The sequence below is a fragment of the Hevea brasiliensis genome, chromosome 12 (assembly GCF_030052815.1).
Source record: "Hevea brasiliensis isolate MT/VB/25A 57/8 chromosome 12, ASM3005281v1, whole genome shotgun sequence".
In the NCBI taxonomy this organism is placed as follows: Eukaryota; Viridiplantae; Streptophyta; class Magnoliopsida; order Malpighiales; family Euphorbiaceae; genus Hevea; species Hevea brasiliensis.
The window spans coordinates 11,757,434-11,771,419 of NC_079504.1; the positions used below are offsets into that span (position 1 = coordinate 11,757,434).

At 32.6% G+C, this 13,986-nt stretch overlaps 2 protein-coding genes across 2 annotated transcripts; both read right to left on the minus strand.

Moving 5' to 3' along the window:
- Window positions 1-598: 598 nt before the first annotated feature.
- LOC131171106 (disease resistance protein TAO1-like) lies at window positions 599-2,454 on the minus strand. The gene is made up of 3 exons (XM_058130558.1): window positions 2,442-2,454; window positions 1,535-2,394; window positions 599-1,441 (listed from the first exon to the last, which is right to left on the minus strand). The coding sequence occupies exons 1-3, from the start codon at window positions 2,452-2,454 to the stop codon at window positions 599-601; spliced, it is 1,716 nt and encodes a 571-aa protein (XP_057986541.1).
- Window positions 2,420-7,338, minus strand: LOC110641387 (disease resistance protein RPV1-like). The gene is made up of 8 exons (XM_058130520.1): window positions 6,880-7,338; window positions 4,356-4,410; window positions 4,122-4,247; window positions 3,545-4,034; window positions 3,321-3,457; window positions 2,899-3,195; window positions 2,658-2,797; window positions 2,420-2,553 (listed from the first exon to the last, which is right to left on the minus strand). The coding sequence occupies exons 1-8, from the start codon at window positions 7,329-7,331 to the stop codon at window positions 2,490-2,492; spliced, it is 1,761 nt and encodes a 586-aa protein (XP_057986503.1). The 5' UTR covers window positions 7,332-7,338; the 3' UTR covers window positions 2,420-2,489.
- Window positions 7,339-13,986: the final 6,648 nt, after the last annotated feature.

The window sequence follows — 13,986 nt, forward strand, 5'->3', positions numbered from 1 at the left end:
GTTTTTAGATATAAATAAATGATTTAAATTTTTTGTTATTAATAAAAAATATTTTAATAAAGTTAAAATATATTAATTAAAATATTAAAATTATAAATAAAAAAATAAAAATATTAATAATATTAATTTTTGAGTTGAATAAAAAAAATAATATGATTAAATTAAAAAATAAATTTAAATCAGTTATGAGCCGATGAGAAATAACTCTACAATAAAATTGACACAAACTACAACGATAGATAATTGATAATTGATAGATACCATATCAGTTACCTATTAATTATCAATTATATTTTTTTAACTTTATCAAATACTCTAATTCATTTATTTGAATATTTATTAGCCAAGTGAACCAAACACCCCCTAAATAATTACTAAAGAGAGAAATCTCATTATAACGTTCCAAGCAAATGTTTTATGCATTTTACTAAAAATACATAGTGCATAAGAATAAAATAATAATTATAAAAAAAATTTAAATTTAGAATTAATAAATATATATAATTAAAAATACAATCAAATAATAAATTGATTGTCCATAATTAAATACAACAATAATTAAGAAAATTAAAAATTCAGGCAATGCACAGATAAATGACTAGTTTAAATTGGTCACGCGCATTCCATGAAGAGACAAAGAACAGTTGAAGGAAAACAGCTTCGAGCATACCGAGAGCAGCATCAGAATGAAGACAACATGGGTCCTGGGGTGGGCTTCGGCTTCGTTATGTCTTGACGTAGCTGGACAGATCATTGAGGAGAACAAAACAAAGACAGGGCCATTTAAATGTAGGCATTTTAACTCTTGATCAATCTCTTCCAAATTTTGAAGGGAAAGCTCATCGTTCTCACACTCATAATCGCCAGGGAAGTGAGGAAAATATAACCTCGATTCAGAATAAAATCGCTGCTTATAAGCCATTTTGAAAACCCAACTCGTGGGTTGGATCTTATCCAATCTGGAAGGTGAGAGGAGGTTATCAACATCATCGTCAAACAGCATATGGACTCCACACTTGACTATTGCCTTGCTATTGCGGACATTTCCTTCTTCCTCAGCGTAGAATTGAAATGAGGCCTCACTGATACGGCATTTCGAGTCAAAATCATAAGCCGAATACCAAATCAACACATTATGCATCTTACTCCCATCTGCAAAGCTGGTGTCATACCAAGAGGATTCGAAATGAAGGGTTTGGCCTGACTCGGTTGTGAAGCAGCATTCACATCCAATATCAATGAAATCACGAGAACTATAAACATGGGTTGCAACAACAGCACAAAAAGCGATGTGAATGCAGTCACTAGTGTAGCAGTATGGCTCAGCTCTCATCGATAAATTCAAAGAAGATCCGTTGTTATTTTTGTACCTCATCCTTGAAGGAACTTGGCTTCCTGGGATACATGCCTTATCCATCCATCGAAACAATGCTCCATTGCTCTGTACAATGAAATTCACAATGTTTTATACATTTACCAGGAAATTTCTTTTTGTAATAACACAAGACACGCACAGAGAGAGAAAGAGAGAGACCTGGTCAATCACACTGGATTCCCATGGCCGTTCAATGCTTTGGAATCTCAGCAGTATAGAATCCATTAATTTGCTACGTGCATTTGGATCCAAATTGATGCAATCACCGAGATCCAGCCACAAAAACGTATCCTCACAACCTTCCGCCAACGAAGTTGATACTGATTTCATGGATGTGCAGTTGCTCGCCACTAAATATCTCACAGCTGAAGGAAGCTCTGGTAAATATTGAAGTCTCTTGCAATCTCTTAAATCAAGTTCGTATAGCTCAGAAAGGTGTTTGATGCTTGCAGGTATACTCTTGAATTTGTTTCCTCCTAAAAATAACCGATGCAGTGATGATAAAGAGCCGAGACTGTCAGGAATTTCTAATATACCACATCCCTCTAGAGAAATCTGCTCTAGACTCGAAAGACCTGTTAATGGAGGCAACACCAAACCCTTACATCCACTGCATCTTAAATCCCTCAATTCCCTCAATTGATTGATGGAGCATGGCAATTCTTTTATGCCACTTCTAACTGCGTAAAGCGCCGTCAAAGATTTTAAATTGCCCAAGTTCTCTGGCAATCCCTTGAGATTTACACAATCCGTGACATCAAGGCGGGTAAGAGACTTAAGATTGCAAATGCTGCCTGGAAGACTCGCTAGTTTTGAGCATCCATTCAGATAAACAATCTCACATTTCAACTTGCCAATGCTGATTGGAAGGTGTGCTAGCTTTGAGCATCCCTTGAGATCAAGATGCTTAAGACTTGTCAACTCTCCGATGCTAATCGGAAGACCTACTAGTTTTGAGCATTCCTTAAGATCGAGATGACGGAGACATTTCAACTCACCAATGCTGCTTGGAAGGCTTCCTAGTTTCGAGCATTCCCCGAGATCAAGATGCTGAAGATATTTCAACTCGCCAATGCCATTTGGAAGACTTGCTAGGTTTGAGCATCCTTGGAGATCAAGATACTGAAGAGATTTCAACTCCCCAATGCTGCCTGGAAGACTTGCCAATTTTGAGCAACCTTTCAAAGAAACATTTTCGAGGTTTCTCAAATAAAGGCAGCTTGGAAAATGACAAAAACTTCTGCAGTTTTCAAGATTTAGATCATTAAGCTTGCTGTCATACTTTAAAGACGTGGAAATCCCAACCAAACTTGTACAATCCTTCAAATGCAAAACCTCAAGTTTTGGGAATTTAGACAACTCTGGTATTTTAATTAGGTTCATAGAATGGCTGAGGTCCATAAATTGTAAATTTTCAGCAATCTGAAATGACAAACACAAGCTAAGAGTAAATTACAATATCCACACATTTTTCTTTTTATAAAGAAACACTCAATTTTGTAAAGAAGCGTAGGACAGCATACCTGATCTTCACCCCAAAGTAGTTTGAGTTGGCTTTTACGCATGTGAAATTCAATGAGATTCTTGGGGGAAAATTTTGATGGAAAAAACTTCAGAGGATATTCATCCCACTGAAGAAACCTTAGCCCATCAGGAAGCAAGTTGAGGCCTTTAGGAAAGTGCACTTTTATTTTTGCAGAGCAAGGATTGTAGAATTTCAGGAATCTAAGATTTTCCATTTTCATGAAGACTGTAGAACTTAGTTCGATATCTTTAATTTGGGACATGTTCAGAATTATGCCTTCGACTCTAGCAGTCCCCTGATGAACCAAAGCAAAGGTTAAATGAGCATAAATGCACAATACAGGCAAGCAACCATATAATGAAATAAGCATCTAGTTCCTAGTGCAAATCTTTAAAAATCCAGTTTGAAAATGGTTCTTACCTTATCCTTTGTTAATACATGGTAGATATCCTTGTAGTTCCACAACCTGCTACGCTTTCCAGGTTGTTTTATACATTCTTGGTCAACAATATCCTTGCCCATTTGCTGTAGCAAATCATGCACCTCTAACCTGTTTTCTGAAATAGTTATGAGAGACTTATCCTTGAGATGACTTATTCCACTTTTTGCTGAGAAACCAAAGCTATCTAATATATTTATAACACGATCTTTGTCTTCCCCTTTAAAGAAACACACAACATCAAGAAATATATTCTTTTCATTCTGATCTAGTCCATCATAACTAATTCTCAGAATGTTTTGAATATCCTTATTGGGAGTACCTTCTAACTTTACTAACTCACTTTCCCATTCTTCAATATGCTTATCACATAGGTTGGAACCTAACAATATAAGAGCTAATGGAATGCCTTTAGCATAGTTTATAGCCCCTTCTAACAAATACACATGTGCTTTTGAAGGTTGATTTTGCCTGAATGCATGAAATTGAAAGAGCTGAAAAGCTTCATGGTGAAGCAGCTCCTTAACCTCATAAATTTTGGTGCACCCATAATTAAGCACTTGCTTATTTCTACTTGTTATAATAATTCTGCTCCCTGAACCATATGAACCGTGCTCTTCCAGCAAAGATTTTAACTGCAGGGGACTGCTCACATCATCAAGAACGATAAGAACCCTCTTCTTCAAAAGCATGTTCTTAATGAAAGATGGTAAAACATTAGGTGTGCCGATCTTTACATCTACCCCCAACACTTTGGAAAGGATTTCATCTCGTAAATGAACGGTGGTGCGCTTTTCTAATTCTTCCCTCACATTTGCAACAAAGCATTGACTTTCAAATTGAGCAGAGATTCGATTGTACAAAACCCCTGCAATGGTTGTTTTACCTATACCACCAATTCCCCAAATTCCTAGGGAATGCACACCTTCCGATCCAGTACATAACAATGATTCAACTTCTTTGATGCGTGAATCAATTCCAACTATGCCATGATCAAAATCATTTGTGGACATTTGGTTCAATTTCTTCCGAATGTCATTGACAATTATCTTAATCAATTCGGATTCAGGCCTAACGAATATAAAGAGCAAAACAATAGTGAGTAAAAATATAAAGCACGAGAAATAGAGCAAATGCGTAATTTGCCAATTCAATTCCAACCTACCTAATCTTGAGCAACCAACGACTAGCAAGCAACTTGTTTTCTATCCGCACAAAACCCAAAATGACCCAAATCTAAATGACCAACAAAATTGAGCGTTCAATTGATGGTTAACTTGACGACTCGTATGACTCATGCAGCAACTAACCTGTTTGGATTGACACAATCAATTTGAATTTTGGCCTAAAAATAAATGTATAAAATTAAGTTTTTGAGAAAAAATTTATATTTTGGCTTGAAACATTCCGCAATGTGAAAATTAATCTCAAATTTGATTCGAAAGTCATTTTATATAGTGACTCAATAAATAATTGAATGAGTTGACTTGAACCCGTCTAAAAAATATAAGACCTGAAATGACCCATAATTGGAAATAACTCAAACTCGCTTGACTTGTATCCCATTTGACATATTCACCACCTATGCCCTTCCCTACTCTCTTTCTTCTTCCCTACCCTCTTGAAGTTTGAGAAATCTTATAATATTCATTGATATTTGATAGGGGTGAACATCGGTTTGTCTAGTTCGATTCAATCAAAAAGTTCGAAAAACCAAATAAATTGAAATTATTAGTTAATAAAATCAAAGCAAACTGAATTAAGAAGAATATCAAACTAAATTGAACTGAACAAATTAAACTTTTTAGTGGAATAAATTGAATCGAACCAAACTGAATTTAAAAGAAAATCAAATCAAACTAAATCGATTTGGTTCAATTTGTGATTCATCTTTGGCTTTTTTTTTTACTGATTTCATAATCAATTTTAGTTATTATTTCTTTTTGTAACTCTTATTTGGGACCTAATAATAATTAATTAAAAAATAAGCTATTTTATTTGATTATATTGATTTTTTCTCAGAAAACCAAATCAAACTGAGCAGATCAAATTTCTTAAAATGAAAAATTCAACTGATCAATCAAATCAAATTACTGAAAAAATCAAATCAATAGATTTTTTTAGTTTCAATTGAATTCTACTCACCTGTATACACTAATTAGTCTTTGTAAATAATATTATTACAGGTAGGATACTTGTGAAAATCGCTCTACCCAAATCCAAATTCGATTAAATTTTATTTTAAATTATTTGAACTAGTTCCAAATCTGATTATTATCTAAATAATACTCAAACTTATTTAAATTTATATATTTTAATTAATAATCTATATAAAAAATATTTTTATTGATAATTTATACTTTAAAATTTTATATAAAATATATTATATAAAATTTTACCAATATATTTAAAAAATATATTTTATATTTAATTAATTTTTTTTATATAAATGGGTTCGAATAATGAATATCTAACACATAAATCACATAAACTTGAATTCGAACCCAAACTTGAGCTCGTCCCCAAACCCGATTATATACTATTTAAACTCATCATACTAGGGTTTTAACTGTTGAATGTAGCGAATGACTGTTAGCTGGTAGTTAATAATAGCTGATTTATGTTAAGTGTTTGGTAAAACTATATTTAGCTATTATTGTTGATATGTGAAATGACTAATAAGGATATATATCATATAATTTATTTTATTATTGAAATAAATATAAAATTATAAATTTATTATATTATATTATATTATTATTAAATTAAATATATAATATAATAAATTAATATGTTATATCATTTATTATATTATTAAAATAAATATATAATTATTAATTTATTATATTATATCATTTATTTTATTATTAAAATAAGAAAATAATTAAATTCTTAAAAAAATAATTAAATAACTTTAAAAGTAGAGATTATAAAGTAATTATTATTGTTGATAAAAAAAACTTATAATTAATTTTAAATTTTTAGATGTAAATAAATATTTTATATTTTATGTTATTAATAAAATATATTTTAACAAAATTGAAGTGCATTAATTAATATGTTAAAATTATAAATGAAAAAAAAATAAAAGTATTAATAATATTAATTTTTGAGTTAAATGAAAAATCAAAATAAAAAATAAAATCAAATCAGCTATCAGCTGATGAAAAATAGCTCTATTTTTTGAGTTGATACAAACTGCAGCGGATGAATATTATATCACTTATCCATCAACTATCAACTTTATTTTTTTTAAATTTATCAAACATTTTAGTTCATCTGTTTAGATGTCTATTAGCTATCAGCTGCACTCAATAACTGAACCAAACATTCTCTTAATAAGATTCATTTTGTTTCGAATACTTAAAAAAATCTGACATGTTGTCATCCCTTATTAGTTATTATAAGGCCTAAGTTAAGAGACTCAAGGTGAAATTAATCCATAGATAAAAATTAATTAGATAAAGCTTGAAGTAAACTAAAGAGAACAACAATAATAAGCAAAGACTAACATAAGAACAAATATTAAAGCTGACTTACTTGATGTTCTTTGAATCCCAACCAGTTAACTTGGCTACTTCCATCAACGCATGGCTCCATCTCTCAACCTTGTCGGAATTGTTCGTGAATTTTTCTCTGTACTTAGCAAGTGCATCTCCAATACTCCCTTTGAGCTCTTGAAAATCTTCGGGATCCACGTGGTAAAAAATTGGGAAAACTATTTGATCTATGGAACCCTTGCATTCGAGTATTTTTTCGAGTTCTTCCAGACACCAAGGAGAATCAACATAGCTTTTGGAGAAAATAACTACTAAAATATTTGATTCTTCAATTTTTTTCAAGAGGGTAAGAGAGATTTCTTCTCCCATTTCAAGGTTTTCATCCGTGAAAGTATTGATTTGCTGTTGACACAGGGCTTCGCGGAGATGACTAACAAAACTATGGCGGATGTCTTGGCCACTAAAACTGAGGAAGACATCATATTTCCGCATAGGGGCGGCAGATGAATGAGAAGGCATGATTATTAACCTGATGATGAAGGCTTGTGTAACACTAAAATGAAGTGCAAGATGTTGAAGTCAACAATAATTTAATTTCAAGATTTAGCTGCCGGTCAAAATCCTCCAATTTCTGTGGATTAAGTCTTTTGTTAGACTTACATAAATTTTCATTAAATGCAATGGGACTTTTATGTGCCTATAAATAGACAAGCTCCTTCAATATTTTTGTAATAACCCGAATTTTTTTTAATATAAATTTTATATTTTTATATAGTATTTAAATATTATTTTAATCTTATCTAACTAAATTATAATTCTTGTAATACTATATATATATATATTTGTAAACATATTTTGTAAAATTATTTAATAGTCCAATTTCAATTGAAATGATTAGTTTTAAATATTAATATTAAATCAATTAACAAAATATATTATTGCATTATTGTTAACTTTTGATTTTAAGATTTGATTAATTGTTATTATTATTATTATTATTGTATTTTCTTTATTATTTAATCATACACATATTTGTTTTTGGGACCCAATTGAAAAAAATTTTGGACCTATTTGATTATATCCAAAAAGTTCAAGGATTAAAAAGGGTAATAATAATAATAATAATAATAATAATAATAATAATAATAATAATAATAAAAAAAGAGGTTAGCCAAGTCTAGACACAATTGCGTCAGGAGAGGAAAAAAAAATTTGAAAGTTAAAATTCCCCCCCCCCCCCCCTTTTGTTTCTCACATCTCTCTTCTTTCCCCCTCTCCTTCTTTCCTTTTCTCCATTTTTTTCGGCCAAATACCATCACCGTCGACAAACCACGAAGACTAGATCCATGGCGACCTCCAGCAGCCATGAATGACAGCTAGAACCACTAGAAGAGGGGAAAAATGAGGGAGGAAAGAGAAAAACACGCGCGCAAGGGTAGCGACTTCCAGGCGAAATTGTGGCTTCATCCGACATTCGATGAAGGCGATTCAGGTGGAGTTGGAAAGCTTATTCTGAGAGCTTTTTTTTTATACCAATTTTACAGCATTTGGTGGTTGAATGAGTGAGATATGGATGAGAGAAATTTCAGATTTTTCAAGCTTTCTGATCAGATTTAAGATTGGATTGACGATCCAAAGCCACCGATGGACTCAACGTATTGAGACATTCGAGATGGGACCGATCTTGCTTTGATCGTACACCGTTTAAAAAAGGAGATCATCGGACGATCCAGATCGCTTGGTGAGATTTTTAACTTTTTTATCCCTAAAAATTAAATATAATTATATGATAATTATTAACAATTTTTGGGCTTCATTTAGGTGTAATTAGATTGATGAAGGCTCTCTGGTGCCCGAGATCGAGTTTTCAGCCAGATCTGGTTGCTCGGCAGCTCGTCCCTGAATATAGTCAATATTACAGTCGATCTCAGCATTTTCAGACGTCCTGGACGAGTTCCAGGTAGCAGAATTTGCAAAGATAGTCCCAAACTTAAGTTGTGTAATTTTTACCTTGGTTAAGCAAGCTGATAAATCTGTAAAATATTTCTGGCTTAGTAAAATTAAGTAAAATAATTTTAATTAATAGAAAGACTATGAAGAGGACCTCTAGGAATATTTTTATAAATTTTAAAGTGCTAAAAATAATTATTTAGACTGTAGAGAAGTTACGGACCCGAGCTATAGGTTGAAGGATTAGACCTAAATTAGGACTCTTGTAGGCCCCGGATGACCATTATAATTATTGTTGTGGGCCTGAGGCCGTGTTATTATTGTTGGTTGAATGCAAGGAATTAGGTCCAATTATAGGGAAACTCTGCCAAAATTTCGGGAAAATCTTAGAATTTATTTTGATTCTATGGTTTAAATTAATTATTTAATTTTGTCATTTTTTTTATAAAAGTCAGTGTGTATATTTAGGTAATCGGTGCCGCCCATCTTCTCCTTCCAGCCAAACCAGCTACAATCCAGTTGACCAGTCTGTGAGTTGGATATTAATTATTTTTGCAATTTCAATATTAATTATATATCTGACATACTTATACATTTTGTATATATTTAATTATGCACATGTATAGTTAATATATTAGGGCATTTTAGTTGCTGCATATTTAGTTATTACTATTTATTTATGATTACTGTCCTGAGAATAATTTGAAGCCGTATGCCTGTGTCGGCGTGCGTGTGGTATGATATTGGTTATGGTTAGGATGGGTAGAGCAGCTGGAGCTTGACTCGCTGGGACCTGATCCTTTTTGTGGATAAGTCAAGGTGAGTACGGCTTTGAGTTGATCTCGCTGGCCCCCGCATTTGGATTATTAAGCAAAAGTCTGGCTTGAGTTGACCTCGCTGGCTAGTATTGGATTAAGAGAGCTGTATAGGGGATCAACTCCCATATATATATGTTGATGTGATACACTAGGTGTGTGAGTACCTCCAAATTAACTTCTTGTACCAATATTGGGTGAATTACTTATTTTATGTGTTGGATGTGCATTCATGGTAGGATTGCATTAGGCTTAGATAGTTATAGAAATTGTATTTATAATCAATATCTAAACTCTCTGAGTCAAACGTTTATTCTTGTTCAAATATTTTTCCTAGGTTATAGGAGGAGTGTGTTTATTTCTTCGAGTCTAACCTACATTTTTCCTCCGCTGGTTGTGTTTCTTAGTTTAATAATTTCTTGTGTCTACTTATTTATTTATTTATTTATTTATCTGTTTAATAACTAGAACTCTGCTATGACATTGGGTTATGTATTTATGGTATTAATTAATGAAAAATTTTTATGATATTAAATAGTTTGCACATGATGGTATCAAGATTGAGCTGGGCTTCCTTAGCTTTAGTTTCTGATGGTTATCGGGTTGGGTTGGCCTGAATAAAAATATAATATTTTATTTTATTTTATTTGCATGTTGAGCCTTAATTTTAGCCCTGGTTATAGATTTGGGAATAATAAGGCTTACTACAGGCCTCGAGGGCTTTATGCCGACTCAAGTCTTAGTGCCAGTCTTGTCCAAAAAATGGGTTATAACAAAGTTGATATCAGAGCTTAGGCTCTAGATTCATGGGAAAGTGTGTACCTAGAATTGTCACATACAGAGTATAAGATCCTGTTTTGTCTTCTTCTATAATTCCTTATTTCTAGATTTTGCATTGTTCCTTGGATAGTGTAAGAGTGCTTCAATTTAACATCTCGATTTTCATGGAGTATATGGTGATGTGAACTAGAGCCAGTAGACATGTTGAGGTCTATCGTGGGGATACATACTCCATGAAATATTGTGTTTCTGTTAGTTTGGGGCTAAGTGGCGTGCCTGTCTAGCATAAGGCACGAGTACATAAAGGTGAGTTATGACAGTGTAACTATCCTAAATAGGGGTAAAGGTATCACTGCTGGCAGTCGTCAGTGGATAGCCCAATCAGAGAAAGTTATGGTATCAATGGGTTTGACATAGATAAAAGATTGGAAAACCTGGTTTGTTGGAATATACCGTAGTAACTATATAATGTTCTTGACGTTTATGTTATAAGTTACAGATTACAGTACCGATGTGGGATTATTATGTAGAGCTGCATGCTTCTCCATGGTGTTCCATGATGAGTGTAACACCCCTATTTGTATAACCTGGTAGATTTCACTGTTCTGGTGACCGGTGTCGGTCTGGACAATTAAGGAGATTAAAACCATATTTAAGACAACTAGAGAAGCCATAAATACAAATAATTATTAATTGCCAATTAGTTAAGTATAAATAAGAAAAACAGAACATAAGAAGTTAATCGAGCCGAGAGTCACAAATGATGGGTGACTCTCCTGAACGATCAAGTAGTTTTAAACTCAAATTTCGAACCGTAAAAAGTGACGTTGCGGTCCTTAGGACCCTTATGAACACAGTGGAAAAGAGAAAATCACGAAAAGAATCATAAGTCACCAAATAATTAGGTCGTGAGCCTAAGAAATATGGAATTATTTGCAAACCAGGATGAACCGGCGACGGGCAATTTGGTCAATTGACCCCGAGAGCTGACTCTTGACCTAACTGTCAAATAAAATAGGAGAAAAGAAAATTTCGGGATCGAGAATTAAATTAAAGAACTAATAGAAAAATAGAAAAAAAAAGAGAAAAATGAAAAAGTAAAAAGGTGATGACATCATGCATGACCTCATGCATGATGTCATAAAAGAATTAATTAAATTATTTATTAAATTGATTTGTGGTCTTCCATAAGCCAAGTTTATAAAATAAAAGAAAAGAAAAAAAAATGGTCATCTTCCCACTTTCCCGTCCACACTCTCTCTCTCTCTCTTTTCTCCTTTGTTCCTCCATAGCCATGAAAAATCAAGCTTTTAAAGCTTGAATCAACCCCATAAATCCCACAAATTTCTTATGTAAATCTTATTGTTGGATCTTGACAAGCTTATTGAGAACAAAAAGAAAGAAGAAATTAGAAGAATTGGAGCTTTTGGAAAAACTTCAATTGAAGTAAGTTGATCCAACCTTTTTTTTTTTTAGTAAAAATGTTTGAATTAGAGTAGAAATGGATAGAATAACATGAAAAATTGAGAAAATTATGTATGAAAACAAAGATGTAAATTTCAGCCAGCCATGGGATTGTGAAGTGTTGATATGTTTTAGTTCAAGTAAATGTGTATACAAGCCTAATTGAGCAAGTAGATGTGATTGGCACACTTTGATTTGATGAATTTTAATAAATTAGAAATTAGGGTTTATGGCACTTAGGGTTTGATGCATTAGAATGAGTTTAAAAGCTTTAATTAGTTGAAATTCTTAAATGTGATTAATTGCAACAAAGTAGTGAGATTAGGATTTTGAGGCAAATTTTGGAGAAATGCATAAATGATAACTTTGGTCTATTGTGAGATAAAAAATGGTCAATAATGACCAAAAGAGATGTGTGGAAATTGTGAGAATGAAAATTAAATTCGTAGGTCAAATGCAGCATGACCAAACCAACTTTAAAGGACCAAAATTGAAATTTTACAAGTCCAATTGATATGCCACCAATTGGAGATAAAAATAGACATAAAATGACACAATTTTTATTAAGGAACCATGCCCAAAAACTTACCAAAACTTGGTGAACCAATTGACCAAAGTGAAATGAGAGCAGGCTGCCACTGTATAAACTGACCATATATTTGTTCATTTGGTCATAACTCGAGCTAGACAGGTCAAATTGACCTGAAATTTTATCAGTGTAATGAGATATAGACCTAAAACTTTCATGAAAAACACAAACCCAAATTATGCCATTAACCTATTCAAATTATTGAGCAAAGTTAAGTTACTGAACCTGTAAAACTGCAGAATTGCCATTGAGCAGTAATGTTTGAATGGCTATAACTCTCTCTAAAAAACTCCGATTTAGGTGATTCTTGAACCGATGGAAACCTAAGACATAGTAGAACATTTCATATGAAGAAAGTTAGACCAAATTATGGACTTAACTTGATCAAATTACTAAATGAAGTTGGATAAAAATCGCGTAACCAAAATTGCAAAGATGAACGAAGACGTGAACAGTAATTGTATTTTGGCTATAACTTGAGTTACAAAACTCCGATTGAGGTGATCTAAAAATGAGAATAAACTTAAGACAATAAGGAACATTTTCTATGAAGGAAGGTTTGTCAAATTCTAACAGTAGATTGACCAATGGAATAGTGCAACTAGGAGCACCAAAACTAAAATTTGACAATTTTGCAAAAATGACTTAAGCTTTGAGAAAATGACCAAAACCAACAAGTTTGGTGACCAAAATGTGGTATGTGGGTGAAGTTGGAGTTCCCATACCTATTAAGCCTTAAAAAGTCAACAATTTGACTTTAATAGTGTAATGAATAGTAACCCGAAAGACAAAAACTTCAAGAACGTCGAAATTAGTACATTAAAGCTAGGTAAAAATGAAGTGAAATTTATTTTTGGATTTATGCTAAGTTATGGTACTGAAACAAGGTGAAATTGTATGTTTCAGCTGAAAAAGACTTGGAAGCTCGGAGAGACTGAGCCAAGGCCTAGAGGCGACTCCAGTCAGGTTTGTGCACAATAATAATGGTTTAAATATTTTAATCTCAAAAATTTGACTTCGTTGATTAATTATGTATTGTGTTGTCATTTTATAATCGTAAATGTGACTTTGGAAAGTGATCAGATTTCTCATAAATTGTTTGCATAAATTGTTTTGAATGGATTTTATGTTCACACTTAGCATGACAGTACCACATTATTCCTCCTCCATTTATGGGGTTGAGATCGTTTATTTTCCTCCCTCTCCGCTTGCCGATTGAGGTTGTAGATCGGATGAGTACTCATTAGCTAGCTAGCCACCTCCCTCATTGATTTCGATTAATGGGGTTGAGATTGCTTTGTCGTGGTGTACAACGCGGCATTGATCGGAAATTTTGTGTCATGGCTTAAGTTGTGTATGACTTTGGCAACACTGTGTTTATGAAATTGTTTGACTAAACTGTGTTTAATAGATTATTTGACAAAATGGTGTTATTATGAACTTTGATATTTGTGAAATGTGATTGAGAAATATTTAAATTGTGTTTGGCAATGAATGATTTATTTATTGTATTTTAAATTTTTATTGTGCACCACTGAATATTTTTATA

What these genes read in the sequence shown, in the direction of transcription:
- LOC131171106 (XM_058130558.1), bottom strand. An exon ending in AATCCAGTGTGATTGACCAG is followed by an intron (nt 1,442 to 1,534) that starts GTCTCTCTCTTT and finishes TTCATTGTACAG; the next exon opens with AGCAATGGAGCATTGTTTCG.
- LOC110641387 (XM_058130520.1), bottom strand. Translation starts at nt 7,331, where the DNA reads ATGCGGAAATATGATGTCTTCCTCAGTTTTAGTGGCCAAGACATCCGC. An exon ending in TACTTTGGGGTGAAGATCAG is followed by an intron (nt 2,798 to 2,898) that starts GTATGCTGTCCT and finishes TTGTCATTTCAG; the next exon opens with ATTGCTGAAAATTTACAATT. An exon ending in GGGATTTCCACGTCTTTAAA is followed by an intron (nt 2,554 to 2,657) that starts GTATGACAGCAA and finishes TTTCTTTGAAAG; the next exon opens with GTTGCTCAAAATTGGCAAGT.